Source organism: Dermacentor albipictus, chromosome 10 (genome assembly GCF_038994185.2).
Source record: "Dermacentor albipictus isolate Rhodes 1998 colony chromosome 10, USDA_Dalb.pri_finalv2, whole genome shotgun sequence".
Classification (NCBI taxonomy): Eukaryota; Metazoa; Arthropoda; class Arachnida; order Ixodida; family Ixodidae; genus Dermacentor; species Dermacentor albipictus.
The window spans coordinates 94,687,537-94,703,892 of record NC_091830.1 but is presented as its reverse complement, the minus strand read 5'-3'; the positions used below and the strand labels follow the sequence as shown (position 1 = coordinate 94,703,892).

The 16,356-nt window shown below is 44.9% G+C and overlaps 1 protein-coding gene across 1 annotated transcript in view; it reads right to left on the bottom strand.

Moving 5' to 3' along the window:
- Window positions 1-5,529: 5,529 nt before the first annotated feature.
- LOC139050280 (uncharacterized) overlaps window positions 5,530-16,356 on the bottom strand; it is a 55,900-nt gene continuing 45,073 nt past the window's right edge. Inside the window, exon 7 of the mRNA XM_070526488.1 lies at window positions 5,530-7,461. Within this exon, the coding sequence (XP_070382589.1) occupies window positions 7,071-7,461 (391 nt within the window). The 3' untranslated portion in view covers window positions 5,530-7,070. The remainder of the gene's footprint in view (window positions 7,462-16,356) is intronic.

Genomic DNA, 16,356 nt, shown 5'->3' with positions numbered 1-16,356 from the left:
CTGCCGTGATTTATCGCTCACGGTCAACGCCGACGACACCGGCTTTTCTGCGACACGAGCTCCTTAACGCTATCGCGTTAAAACTACCATCACAGCGGCATCCTCTGAAGAGGATGTGCAACAAATTTATGGGGCTAATAACATGTACGACATCATTCAGGAAACCTAGGATGTATTGGTATAAAAGAACGGTTCTGGATCGAGAAACATTACAGGATGACGAGGAATCTGCTGCCGGTATGCTAGAGGAAAATGTCTCTCTCTCGGCTTCCCAACACTCCAGGAGGACGTGGAGGACGGTCGGCCTCTCCCCACATCTACCGCAGGGTGGAGGTTCATTTTTAGTAAATAGGAAATTATGGGTGCCAAATGTGTGTCCTATTCCGAGATGACAGAACAGGACATCTGTTCGGCGTGATTTCCTTGCAGAGGGCCAGAAACCTAACTGTGGCTTTATCATATGCTGCTTGCTTGTTTCCGCGTGCCACAACTGTTTCCAGCGGTTTCGTAGTTTCTTTCGTAAGAAAGCCTCAGATCTGTGGCAGGGACAGCAGCGGTAGGATTAATAGATTGCGCTGCAATTCACGTGGCCATCTGGTATGCCAGAACATTGCTCTTGATGCCCTCATGGCATGGCGCCCAGCATATAATGACATGCTGGTTAGATATATTCGCTTTACGCAGGACGGAATAGAGCTCAAGAAGTACGGGATTTTTTTCTTACAGAGTGACATCAAGGCCTTCGGCGCTTAAGGAGTCTATAAATATAATTGCTTTTTTGGGGTTTTGATTTCCATATATGCTTCACAGCTGAAAAACGCTGCATAGGCTTCAGCCGTAAAGATAATTATTTCTGTATGCAGTATATCGGATTCCAAGAACGACGGGCCAACAGCTGCATAGGACACCCTGGCATCAAAGCATCAGTGTAGAATTTCGTGCAGGAGTGCTTCTACTGGAATTCTAGGAAATGCATTCGGATTTCGAGCTCTGGAGCATGCTTTGTGAATTCTAGTAAACATAATTCACTTTCTACCACCTGCCGCTCCCAAGGAAGTAACGGCTTGGTTGGATGCATTAAGCCATGTTCGAGGAGTAGGACATGCATTTCATCGCTGTGCTCCCTCACACGCAGATAGAAAGGTTGTCTTGCAAAGGGCCGATTACAAAAAAAGTGTAGCACACGTCATATCGTTAACGGTAGTAGAACACGGATGTTCCTGTTTTGAGTTAATTTTGAGAAAATATATGAGGCTGGTGCATGTTCTCTGCAGAGGGAGTGAATACTCATTTGGTTCTACGTATTAGTTTTCAATAGGGCTTGTTCTGAAAGCGCCAGTACCTAGGCTGGTACCTAGATGGTAGACGGGATCTAGCATCTTTAGCGATCTTGGAGCGGCAGAGTTGTTATGACAGCACCATAGTCCAGGATCGAATGAGGCTTTTGTAAAAATTCGTTAAACATTTCCTGTCGCTACCCCATGTTGTGTGGGATAGAATTTTTACTAAGTTCTTTGTTTTTAGACATTTTGCTTAAAGATATTTTATGTGTGGAATGAAAGTGAGCTGGAGTATGATACCTAGAAATTTGTGCTCTTTGTTGACAGGTATTTCTTGTCCACACAGTTCTACACAAGAATCTCGGACCAGGCCTGTCTTTCTTGTGAAAAGAACACAAGAACTTTTGTGGGGGTTGACTTTAAATCAGTTTTTGTCTGCCCCTTAGACTCCTTGTCCAAACGCTGCTGCATGTTTCTCTCGCAGTCTGCGAGATTACATGATTTGAATCCTATTTGTATGTCGTCTATGTAGAAGAATAAAAAATAGCCAGTGCTAATAACGTATAGAGTGTGTTCATCCTAACGAAGAGTGTGCAGCTGAGCACGCCTTCAAAGGAAGCACCAGCTTCCTGTATAAATGGGTGTCGCAATACATTGACAATTTTGATGCAGAAGGTACAATTTGACAAATAGTTTCCTATTAGGTTTAGAACATTCCCACAGATGCCCATTCCCGACATGTCTCCCAAGATTCCGTAGTGCCACATTGTGTCGTACGGCTTCTCCACATAGAGGAATATGGATAAGAGAAACTATTTGTGTACAAATGCGTCACGGATATTTCCTTCAATGCGCACACGATGATAGCTTGTGGACCGCCCTTCTCTGACACCACACTGCTAGGGATCAAGAATTTTGTTCAGATCAAGGAAATGTATGAGTCGCCGACTAAACAGTTTTTCAAATACAGTCGAACCCACTTATAACGATACTAGTTTTAATAATATATCGGTTTTAACAATGAGAAGCTGTTTCACCGTCCATCTCCACCAGTAAGTATCTAAGAAAACGTGCGATATATACTAGTCTGAAGAGCAAAAGTCGTGAACAGTGGCAAGAATTACTGTTGAAGAGTACAAAATACATTTTGTAGCCGTTTATTTTCAAATGAATAAGTACCAAACAAGCATATTCAGTCAGAGAAATAGGCTGAGACTGCGCAACATGAAAAGCTTACTTACAAATAAATGAGTGCCACATAGCCATCTTTTGTGTAGCTGGTGGAAGACGGTGAGTGAGGAAGGGCCCCGAGGAGAGAAATTGAAAAATATGCTGAGGACAGTGCGCTGGTCAACTGCACGACGGTAAGAGTGGCTATCTCGGGGCTGAGGCCTCTGGGGAGAACGACTGAGCCAAGGGTTTATGAGTGACTTCCTTCTTTATAATTTTCTGCTTATTGCAGTGAGTGCTTGCAGTGGGCAATAAGCATGATTATCAGCAGAGATGTGGGAGTGAAAACTGTATCTGTCAATTCTTGCTCGTTGAGAAATCTCCATGATTCGAGAATAAAACCTTCAGCCAGGACTGTGAATTTAGGTCTCAATCGATAAATATTGCTGAATGAGTTTCGTGAGGCAGCGCTTTTATTTGTGAAAACAAAGAACAAGTTTTGCAAGGGATTGCAGAACACAGTTACAACATCATCACAAAATGCACAGGATCCGTTCGTCTTGTTTACATCACAGTTTTACACTCCAAGCATAGCCCACATAAGCACTTCAAATTTAAATGCCATCTCCAATGAAATATTAGGACAGCACAAAAATGCTGGTTTCAATAGTTGATGAGGAAAACGAGAACAAGGTAAAAGCTGGAACCAACGTTTCGACAAGTGTACTTGTGTTGTTTAAGGCCCTTGGATTTTTAAGTGGAACTTTTGCCACCTGCGGAACTTTTGACCACCTGGGGTTCTTTAATGTACACCTACTCTAAGTTCACGGTGTTTTCGCATTTCACCCATCTAAATGCGGCCTCCACGGCCGGCATTTCAACCTACGTCGTGGTGCTTCGCACCCAAAACAACAGCCACTGACCAACCACGGCGGGTAGACCTACTCTAACCTTACAAGTGATGCGTGCCCAAGCGAAAGTGCAGCAAACAAGCCAATCATTAAGAACGTCATGCTTTCTAGGTGCAATGAAAATAAAGGCTGTGATGTTTCATTCTATAGGCCGGAAGGTTTCAGCAGTACGTAACCTAGTTTATCGCTGCTCAGAGAGAGCTAGTTAGGTCTATTAAAGTACTTGGTGTGCATTTTTCAGAATCACTGCAGGGGGAAGAGCATATCAATCCGATATTACAAAGGTTAGGTGCAACAACGGGAATTCTGAACAGAAACCGCTACTTAATTCCGAAGTCAATAAGACTGTTAAACTATAACGCCCTCTTCGCTTCCTATCTAAACTATTTCATTTGGTTGGGGGACTACTACACAATCAAATTTCTCGCGGCCATTAGTAATGCAAGAAATACTTTTGAGTATAATTGAGAATGTGCCACTACGGCATTCTACTGTGGAGCTCTTTAAAAGATTTAAAATAATTAGGGCACAAGACACATATGAGTATAAATTGTTGCGTGAATATCGCCTTAACTATGACTGTCATAATTATTTCTTCATAGGTACAGTAAATCTCGATTTCAAGGAAGCATCATGTGCCACTAGAACAACAGAAATATAGAATGTTCCACATTATCGCACTGGCTATGGTCGGCAAATGCTCCAAAACCAACTTCCACGTCTACTAAATCATTTTAATAGAAAAGAAATCGATATTCGCGAATCAAAATTATCTGACTTGTACACATTCTTTCCAGCCTAACATTGACCTTTAGAGCTGTTTACGATTGGTATTTAATTATATTGTTTCAATGTCACTATTACTAAGCGTACGTTGTTATGAAATGTGCTGTCTTTCAATGCTGAGGTGAAGTTATGTTAACGCATGATGCCCTACGTAGGACAGTAACAAATGTGTTTAATTTTATGATTTTGCGAAAGTTTATGACAATGTTGTGCTTAATATGATAGTTTTGTAAAGGTGTACGACAATGTGAACAAAACGTGTGTGCCTCTGCTGTTGTCTTTGCCAGTATGGGGTCGAAGGACTCCCTCAAGCCATCCTTGAATGGCTTTTCCCTTCGCCTCCCATCACATGTATGTGTGATAAACCAATAAAAAATCAATCAATCAATCAATTAATCAGATATCGTCCGCAGTAAAAAAAGAAGGGGTTTTGTGAATTCAGTGTACACTAGCAACGATAACTTGACACAACCTCTCGTGTGAAGCCGCATGTTTATTTGTACCTTGAGAAATGACATCCTCGTCAAATGTCTCGACTTTAGATATTTTAAATACAATACAAACAGAATCGTCAGCTTCATTCGTGACAGACATTTTTCATGTACAAGACACGATATAATAATAGAATAGCATTTTTTTTCTAAAAATGCTCAATATGTGCACTTTATTTCTCTAACTACATTGATATGGTTTGTTTCAGACACGGCGGGAAAAAGCCTCCAGCAAACATACGTAATACATCTCACGCCCTTCTTCAAACACGCAACCATCATATAATTCACATATTATATCTATATTTCCTGTGGACTACTTTGACAAGGATCACCCATCTATGAGAAACACTCCTTTCTAGGCTTAACATAAATTTCTTGAGTTGTTCGCTATTGACCCGCATGTACCAGCACTCATTACTCTGGCTTCTCAATCACCTTTACTTGTCCCAGTTATTACAACGTTCTGATAGTATTCAGAACAAAAAGGTTAATCCAGTGGTGTCTTGAGCCCACATTCACTTCCTCTGAAGCATGACGGACATCAGGAAAGAAAACATCCCATAAGTCTTAAAAAGCTGCAGGACACGTATATTTTATTGTTTTATCAGATGAAAAGAAATCAAGGAGAAATGAAGTGCACCGATATAAATAGCAAGGCAAATGCAATGGCACAAAAATTATTTTCAGAAATCGTCAATGTAAAGTTCAATTATGGAGTTTAACGTGCCAAAACCACTTTCTGATTATGGGGCACGCCGTAGTGGAAGACTCCGGAAATTTCGACCACCTGAGGATCTTTAACGTGCACCTAAATCCAAGTACATGGGTGTTTTCGCATTTGGCCCCCATCGAAATTGGGCCACCGTGGCCGGGATTCGATCCCGCGACCTCGTGCTCAGCAGTATAACACCATAACCACTGAGCGACCACGGTGGGTAAACCTTCAATGTAATAAAAGCAGATAGATGTAGTAAAGAATTCCAATATGAAGACTAGGCGCACAACAATGACATATAATGTGACTAAAGCTCTCCTTGCAATGAAAAACAGCACCTGGAGCAAATGAAACCTTCTGCACTAATGCAAGCGGGTTCTTATTTATTGCCCCCCATATGTATTGAAATTGTGAGATTGGGGATGCTGAAAAATTAATGGACATACATACATACATACATACATACATACATACATACATACATACATACATACATACATACATACATACATACATACATACATACATACATACATACATATACACACACACACATACATACACACATATACACATACATACATACACATACATACATATATTTGTAATGAAGAAGAAGAGCACACGAACAAGGCCAGCCAGATCGTCTGTATCATGCCTGCAATGCAACTAGTGGGCCAGCCGGATGGCCAGTGCTTGGCACGAGTGTGAGCTGTTCGGGCAACCAGCTGCTCCTGCTCTGCTTCACCTGCCTTCTCGGTTACGAACAGACGTTAACATTTGAACAGTTTTCGACTGTTCAAAGGACTGTTCAAATCTATGCATAAATGCGAACTCCATGGAGCGCTCAATGACTTACAAAATGTCCTTGTAGCTCCTTTGTTTAAGCTTCAGTCCCGATGAACATCATTGCTACGTCAATTTAGCATACTGGAGATATTTTAGACTCATACCATTACGAGTTATGTTTTTCATAGTGTCCATTGTCCTGCGTGTATGTCGCCCATTTTCTCTGTAATACGGCAACACCAGCCACCCTTCGTTACAGCGTAGTCTCTCCACTATACGATTAAATTGCGGGCTCAATGAGGTGGAAATCGCAGCCATACGAGTATTAAAATACGTCTACTTTTTCACTGTCTATAATGAGGCGTTCAGTACTCTTCTCATGAAAGGACTTCAATTACTACTCCAAAGACGCTACTGTGATTAGGTTTAATAGCTTCTATATCGGCTCTTGAAGCATTTCAAAACATTCTGACATTCCTAGACGCAGTTTCGCTTTAAACAAGCCGTCACTGCATAAACGCATCTACTGACACAATTAAAAATAACCCGACGGCATACATTTACAAGTGTTTTCATCCGGCATCCAATGATTACTCTCTGTTACGTTAGCCTCACCAAATGACTTATTTCGATAGAAATGTTAGCCCTGTCACAAGCAAAAATGTATTTCGAAAGGTGGATAGAGTCCCTACATTTTCGCATGCCTCTAACGCAAAAGAAACGCCAGTTTGTCAATGTAGAAAAAAATCTCACTTGGAACAGACATAACTTGACGTGTCTGCTCTCAGGCACATTCTTAGATCGGCTGTCAGTGCCATACAACGGCGATAATGGCGTCCTTTGCGCTTGTCAGAAATTGCCGTTAACCTTCCAAAATCTTTTTCAGTTCATCTAAACCCTCTTATGATTCGCAAGTCTACTGACGCTATTCTTCGACAGGCCTGCAAACTATGCAAAGTACATGAATAACATAAGTACCAAGCATTGTAGGGTGCGTAACACTAACTATGTACGGCACCAAGTCACCTGTGCAACCTGTCAGCTCGCGACGGGCGCAGAGTGTCGGTATCATGCTTGTCTCAACACCGGTGGTTGTGCTTACGCCGCGGTGGTTGGCGCACTGGCAGCGCAGGAACTGGGCGTAGGTTGCGTCGACCTCGTACCTCAGTCTCCGAACGTCAGTGCAAAAGTGTTGCGTCAGGTTCAGCGAGATTTGTCGAGGCTCCCATGGTTCAGTGCCAGCGTTGTCGAGGTATATTACGAGCTGGCGCAGAAAGGGCATGTCCCTGGTAGCATCCAATAGTCGTGCGAGGTTTCTGAAATTGAGATAAGACAAGCAATATTTCTCTGCACCTGATTTTATGATTGAAATGCAACAACGAGAATGGTTGCCAGCAACTCAGCAGTGAACAATATAAATGGAACATAGTTTGCAACAACAGCCACATCGTTATAAAACAATCACATTGAGCTTTGTTTTCTTTCAAGTGCTCAAGTCCAAGAAAAAAACTTCCTTACTCTTCCACTGCAACTTACCCATGCTATTCTTAGGCAGTGAACATATTTCCTTGTACACATCGTTGGTTAAAAAATGATAAAAATAAACGGATGAAAAAATTTTATAGGCACTAAAAGCCATAATATTGTGCAGCCCCTGAAGAGTGAACAAGTGCAACGGCGATTGCAAACGAGCGCTCAAAACCATTCGAATATGACCCCAAGAGCAACTCTTATATATAGATACCGACCCGATTTCTGTGTGTATGTTGCTAAGTGGGCCTCTATGCTTTATTCAAAAGGCCGCTGAATCCAGGACACGAATAGTGTCAACAATGGTGTGATTACTAGTGAATCAATGTAGCGATGCTCCGTAATGCCACCATGGAAAACAATGTACAGCATGCGCTGCCAGCAGGACACCACTTTTGCGCTTCCATGGGGAGATACCTTGCTACCAAGCAGCGCCTCCGCGAAGTCCTCATAAATTTCTTGGCGCGGCAGCCCAGATTAGGTCGGTGGCGCGTCGGTGATTACGCGCCGCGCTCATCTCTCACGCACGCTATGGGCCTGTTTCATGTTCGTGGGAGCCTCGGAGCCTCTCAAAGCGTACCTACCGCCGTCCGCTAAAGTCGCTGTGAAATTCATTGCCAAAGCCAGGAGGCCACCCTATGAACCACAATAGCCGCGATCGAAATGCTATGCAAGTAAACGCACTTTTTGAAAAAGTTCGGCCCCCAACAGCCAAAAAGTATAGTATATGTGAGCGGTACATCAAATACGTTAACCCAATAGTTAACGATCGAGCATCTCTGATTTTCAAAAAATGCAAAGAACAAATTTTTTGGCATCTTTGAGAAAGAAAACATTTACACGGAGTTTTTTTTATACGAGATGGCGCTACAAAGCTCGTGCCACTAAGCTGCAGAATTTGTTCTTTTCGCTATTTCGTGTGACCTACTATTTCGATGTCCAGTTAGCCTTGTCACAAATACCACTGAATTTCGGAATGTGGACAATGTCCCGACATTTTGCCGCACCTCTAGCGTAACATAAGCGGTATTGTTCAACACAGGGAAGACGAAGAAGTGGCTCTTGTGTGGAACCCCGTTTTCTACTGCTCTCATTTTGCGAGTACTTTTGCGTGTTTTCGGAAGGCGCCGCTTCCCAGACCTTCGGCGATGGAAGCGGCGTCAGCTAGACGTCCGCAGGAGACCGACGTCACAGCGTCGAGCGCTCCGAGGAAGCGCAATCACCTGATGAGCGACACAGGCAGCGAGGACACCTTGCTGTACTACTCTGCTTCAGAAGATCTGTCGGACGACGGCGACTACTTGACAGTTGTGAGGCAAAAAGGAAAGAGGAGAATCGTCACTGCCTCCTCGTCTTCAACAAGGACGACGGCGGCAGCAAAGGCCCTTGACACGGCTCGTACCATCCTCTTCCTACCCGAGACGCCCATCGACAACCTGAATCGCCTAAACAGGCAAGCCATGTAACACTAGAGGCTCTTGTTCCAAATGAGATCACGGATATGAGAGTTAACACCCGTAAGAAGATTCTCGCAGTTGACGTCAAGAACAGAGCAGCATTGGATATCTTGAGTACAGTGAAAATGCTGGGCGAGATAAATGTTCGCAGGATAATACCACAGGACAGCAATACTATATCAGGTGTGATTTATGATGTCGATGAGTCAATCGACGACAACGATCTGCCTATTTTGGTCAAACCCGCCGCAGCAGATGCATCTATTATTGAAATCCGTCGCCTAGGAGATTGACGCTGTTTGAGGATAACTTTCAAGGGAGGTAGCTTGCCGTCCCACGTGAAAGTTGGATTCTTTCGTCATCCAGTGCGACGGTTCGTTCCAAGGCCACTTCAGTGCCGTAATTGTTTGAAGATCGGGCATGTCAGCGGCATATGCAAAAATTCGACCGTGTGCGCAAGATGTTCTGAGCAGCACAGCGCTGATGCTTACCGTGCGACTCACTTCAAGTGTGCCAATTGCTCCGGTCCCCATGAAGCATCGTCGAAAGACTGCCCGAGACACAAGACAGAGCGGAAAGTACTAAAACAAATGGTGAGAGACAACGCAACTCACAGAGAGGCCGCCGCCAAAGTGCGACGGCGTAGTGTCCGCCGTCACCGTAGACGATCCTCGTCCACTAGAAATACTGATACCGTCGCAAGACAGATGCTACTTCCTGAGGCTGGTGCTCCCAAGGCGCTCACTCACAGTAACAACAAGTTGTCTGATGACGCAGTGAATACCTCTACTGCAAACGACTGGCCTGCACTTCCGACATTAATACCCGTGTCACACCGGCGTTTGGAAGGCCTTCCAACCGATAGTCAATTGACTCAAAGGTCAAGTTCGAGCTGCTACACGGGCGGTTTCGACGGCCGCCGAGTCAATAGTCTATCGAGTCAACGGAGCACCTTACAACTCTATCGAAATCTCGATGGCCTTTGAGCAACGGAAACCGAAACAGCGCGAACATGCCCTCTCGTTCACAATGTGCTCCAACTCACGGTTAGAAAGAGCAAATCAAACCAAAATGCTCTAAAGATACTATATATGAGTGTTATCAATTATTCAATAAAGTATTTTTGCCACTTGATACGCGCAAACTACACACACTCTCCACAACAGCGACGTGCAGCGACGCAAACGTTGCCGCAGTTTCGCTACTCAACAACTTAAAAACTAAACATATATGTAAGGCAATGTATAAACAATTGTTTTAATGTATAAACAAACATAAAATAAAATATAGTGCTTTTAAGTGGTTTTAATGTTGTTTAACTTTTTGCGAAAAGAAAACGAAAATAAATATACGCAACGCCACGCCATTTGGCGAGAAACGCCGTAACCACTCAACGGCCTTTCAAACGTGCCGTGTAGCAGCGCGACAACTCCTTTGAGTCGATAGAGTTCTGGCGTTTCGAAGGCCGTTGACTGGAAGGCCTTCCAAATGTGCCCGTGTGACACGGGTATAAGTCCTCCAGCCCAACAAAGGTCGACGGCGGACGACTGACGAACCAATGAGAGCACAGATCACGTGCGAGGTCTAGACAAGCAAGTATTCGCCATAATGAAATCTCTAATTATTTGCGTGTTTCGCGTGTCTAGTCATTCGCGTGTTGATAAATGACATGCAGACGCCATCTGCTCGAGCTGCACTACAAGTGCTGGACGGCCTGGATCCGGTTCTTGCGAACCTCGGGTAGCAAGCACAATGGCTCTACCGCGTCAGCCGTTCTTCAGACAAGTCAAGGAAGCATCTATTATGCAATGGAATGCCCGTGGCCTGAAATCCCGCAGTGATTTTTGTCATTACGTTTTCACCAATCGATTCCCCATTGTTGTCGTCTGTGAACCGAAACTACAGAAACCTGTCCGGATCTCAGGCTATGAACCTCATGTGTCATCGACTTGTACTGACATTAGCAAAGTGGTCATCTACATACGGTGTGAACTGACATACGTTGTTCATCCAGTGCGGCCACATGACACTAATCAGTATGTGTGTTTGACCGTGAAAAAACAAAAACTTGCGTTTACTTTAGTGGGCGCTTACCTTTCTCCATCAAGCCGTTTCGATAGGCAGAGACTGAGTGACATTATAGATGCGACACCTGGTCCATGGATTGTTGTTGGGGACTTCAACGCGCATCATTACTTTGGGGAAGCAACAAGGTAAATTCCAAAGGAAGAAACCTCGTGTCCTTTGCTTGCGACCATGAACTTTGATGACTAAATGCATGGCAGTCCCACGTTTCTGCGCGGCCGGACGTACAGTAGTTGTTTACACTTAGCATTTGTTTCGCGATGCCTGACTCACGGAAGTGATCACATTCCTACCCACCTGAAGATAAAAGGCCGCACCAAATCCGTTCCATCTAATTTCAAACAAACAATCGATTGGCCCGTGTTTAAATCACTTATGGAAGACGCATGCCACGAAGGCATTTCGTCCACACTAGAATTTGAGATCGCCAAGGCTATGCAGGATGCTATGCGCTCATTTCGGCCATTAGAAAAATACACAGATTTTGATTCGGAAATACAGAGCCTCCGTGCAATTCGCCGGCGTGCGGAGCGACGGTACACACGGACTAAATCATTGTACGACCTTAGAGAGGTCAGACGCATTCAAAAGAAAATTCAGCGTCGCCTTGCTGTACTGCAAAATCAACGCTGGAAATCGTTTTGTGAGTCTCTCGACCCGCGTAAACCTCTGTCGGTTGTCTGGAGAACAATCCGTGGACTTCGAACAGCTCCTCAACAGCCTCGTCCATTTAAGTCTCTAGCCCTACATCAAGGACGCCGAGAAGTCGAGGTAGCCGAAGATTACTGCGCAAGTATCGCGGGTCCGGCGCTCACGTATTCACCTTGCGCACCTATTCCCAATGTGCCCCCTTGCTCCCGAGATCCTCGTATGGACGCTGCTTTCTTCATCGAAGAACTGGAGGCCGCACTTGCTGGGTGCAGGCGATCTTCGTCACCAGGACATGATGGCATCACATACTCTGCGCTTGCAAACTTTGGTCAAGAGGCCAGAGATGCCCTTCTTGGCCTATACGACGCATCATGGCGTGACGGCCTGGTCCCTACAACGTGGAAATCCAGTCGGCTTGTTCCACTCCTCAAGGCTGGCAAATCCCTGTTAGAATTGTCATCTTACCGTCAAACAGCACTGGCCAGCTGTGTCGGCAAGGTAATGGAGAGAATGATCCTTGCGCGGTTAGAATGGTACCTGGAATTTTACAACGTCTATCCAGAGGTAATCGCTGGTTTTCGACGTGGCCGCTCGTCAATAGATAGCGTTATTGACCTGGTAACATACGTACAACACCAGAAACATCTGAAACTAATCACTGCGGCCCTATTCCTTGATGTTAAAGGTGCGTACGACAATGTAGACAATCATGCAATTCTGGACGCCTTAGAAGCTATAGGGATTGGTGGACGCACCTTTCGCTGGATATGCAACTATTTGAATGGAAGATCTTTCTTTATTTTGACTGAAGACGGACCAACGCCATCTAGGTATACCAGTCGTGGCGTGCCGCAAGGCGGAGTACTCAGCCCTACCCTTTTCAACCTGGTGCTCGTTGGTCTCGTTGATTCGTTACCGGAAACCGTACAGCTCTCCATATATGCAGACGACATTTGAACATGGGCTTCAGGCGTGACACGTGTGCAAGTCCGTGCACGACTTCAGAAAGCCTTCTTAGATACCTAAGGAGACAAGGCCTGGAGCTTTCCGCTGAGAAATGTGCACTCGTTGCTTTTACTCGTAAATCGATGACCCCGTATGCTTTGCGGAATAATGACCAAATTATACGATATAGACGAACGCACCGATTTCTTGGCGTCTTCATTGATAGAGACTTGTCTTGGAGCCCTCACATCTCGTACATGACAAAGCGTTTGGCCGCCATTGTGGACCTTCTTACGTTTCTCGGCGGGAAGTCCTGGGGCGCAACAGTACCGTCAATGTTGCAACTATATAAAGCACTGTTTTGGGGCTTCCTGCGGTACAGCTTACCTGTAATAGGAAATACTTGCACTACGAATATTCGTAAACTCCAGAGCGTGCAAGCCCAAGCACTCAGGACTTGTCTCGGTCTTCCCAAAACTACGTCATCGATTGCGACAGTGGCCTTAGCCAGAGACGCTCCTTTGACAGTCTACATTGATACAGACGTCCTGAGAGCGCACATCTGACACCTGACTCGGATTCCTTCACACCATCTTGCTTGCTTGCCAGCAAAAAGGCCACTTTCAACTTTTGCTAAAACTATTGTAAGACATCAGTCGTATTTGCCATCAGAATTTACGCCCGCTACAGGATTATCAGATCCATTGTGGTGCCTGCACCGGCCGCAAGTGCAACTGACAATTCCAGGAATAACAAAAAAAGCTGGAGCGCCATTGCAAGCTTTGAAACAAGCAACTTTGGAGCACATTCACAACGTGCACAGATTCCGGCAACATGTATACACAGATGGTTCAGTAAAACTCAAGTGGTTTGCTGCTGCAGTCATCATCCCGGCACAGTCTGAGGAAATCAAATTAAGAACTTCATGTGCGACCACATCGACGAGTGCAGAACTCGCGGCGCTCCGTGCTGCACTTGATTTCATTAAGCAGAAGCCACCGCAACAATGGACAGTCTTTAGCGACTCCAAGCCAGCCCTTCAGTGCATACGAAGCCCAATGCGCCACGGACCCAATGAACAACTGGCCTCAGAAATTCGGCACATATATCATCAAAGCTATGACAAGGGACACAACAATCTTTCAGTGGCTTCCAGGACATCATAACATCAGCGGGAATGACCACGCCGACGAAGCCGCCCGATCTGCACATGAAAGTGATCAACGAGTCTTCATTCCGCTTTCGCGAACAGACGCTGCGGCTGAGCTGCGATTGATGTCCCGTGAGTGTACTTTGCCCCTGTGGGACTCAAATGTTTTCACCATGTGTAGGTTGCGTTCGTTGTCTCCAGACATATGGATGCACCTCCCGCCTGGATTACCACGACGTGAACAGACCATGCTCTACCGTCTGTGGCTAGGCGTTGCCTTTACAAACGCCTATGCTTTCCTCATAGCAATGGCCAACAGCCCCACGTGCGACACATGTAACATCGACGAGACGCTCACACACATTATCTGTGTCTGCCCGAGATACAATGGTAAGAGACAAGTGATGTGCAGAGTATGGACCAGTTGGACAATCGTCTACTTTCAGAACTAAAAGCTTCAGGCCAATGTTCCGAAAGAACATCTGCGTTGAAGGCCCTACTCGCGCTATTAAGGTTCTTGCGGTCTACGAGGCTTCACGACAGACTCTTAAGGATGCCGCCCCCTACCGCTCTGTAGTGTACGCGCTTTGTTCGTGCTTGTCTCCTTTTCTTTCTATCTCCTCCTTCCACTCTGTTGCTCTTTTTATCCCTCTTAATCCTTCCCCCTGCGCAGGGTAGCCAACCGGAACTACCTCTGGTTAACCTCCCTGCCTTTCTCTGCATTATTTTCTCTCTCTCTTTGTTCAACACATAAAACATGCGCATTTTCAACACAACGTCCCCAATGCGTATGTTTTCAGGCAATTTCTTAGGAAAAGAGTCGGCATAATATGTAAGCAATATATATATTTTTCCTGCATGCTGCTAGCTCTCGCTTTCCGTCTGCAGTCAGTAAAAGTGCGAATGATTGCCCAATGTTAAGGGCAATCGTTAGATTATTCTCAGCAAAGTTCACGTTGAAATCTGAAGCGATAATGAAAATGTGGTACAATAATAAAGACACCATAAATATTTTCACATGAAAGAAGTGCAATAAATAAAACTCATCCCAATTCCTGAAAACACATTACTGATACCAATTGTCTATCCTACAATCCCCATTAAGCTTTCTGGACGCATGGCGATGACCATGACTACATCACTACTTATCCGAAGATCAAAGGTGTGGCGAAGTTTACTTCAGAAACCTCTTCGCTGAATCGCCTGACCTGCATTTAGAATACGTATGGAGGAAACGTGTAAAAATCATCTTGCTTGGAACTTGGATGATAAGATCAGATGGACTATTCAAGAATTGTCGAGCAAATTCTAGTCATTACCTTAACGTGCAGAGTACGACGAGCAATTACAGCGGCCTGGAGTCTGCCGACGAAAAGCAGAATGCAAATACCGGCGTGCCAAATCACTTCTTTATCTTAGGGGGGATAAACGCACTCAGAAAACGATACAGCGACTTGTTGACATATTCCAGGCCCGTCAGCGGAAATTATTATGGGAAATCCAGGATCAACGTAAGCGGCTTTCACAAATCTCGATCTGTGTACAATATAGACGCCTCCTCAGCAGTACGGTGTGGCCCTTTCAGGGCCCTTGCTATTGATCAGCGATATCGTTAAATTGACGCTGGTGAAGATTTCTGGGCAAGGCTACAAGGCACAGAATTCTGCCGTATTACACTTCCTCCAGCCGCTACACTTTGTTCGCGACCTGTACAAATAAATATTCGGCTGTGTATGAGGGACTTGGAGGTTTCACTAGGTGCGTACGAACGCTCGTCATGGCTGGAACTTGATGGATTCACATATTTTAGACTTGGTAATCTGGACCTGAATCCTCGACATAACATTCTCAACTTGTAAAAGAAAACATGGCAGGAAGGGTCAGTCCCTCAAAATGGAAGTAAAGCCACCGTGTTCTACATTTAGCGCCTGCGAAGTCTCCATTGGCTCCCTCTTTTACAGAACAGGAACACTTGCCAGCTACATTGGGATAGTTTTGAAGAGGAAGGCAGTGAAGCGCCTTCAACGCCATCGTCAGAGCAACAAGGTCTCTATGAGCTATGTCTGTGTTCCAATGTCGTCGATCAAGACAGATTGTGATGCATCTCGTGACGTAGTTGCAACGCCAGATACTTCTTGAACAACTAACCACGGTGCCATTTCTAGACCTCTAGGAGCATACGATAACGCGACTCATGAAGACACACTGGACGCCTTCAAAACTGTAGCGATTGGTGGTCACATTTACAATTCAATATGCCCATATATGATTGAAAGTTCTTTGTCGTATCTGAAATGGAGGAACATTTTAACAGCGCAGCCGCTTAAGCTTTCATTCTGCCGGGGAACGTTATTAGAAAAGTCAGCTCAGCTCAGCACTGCGCTGCCTCGCGT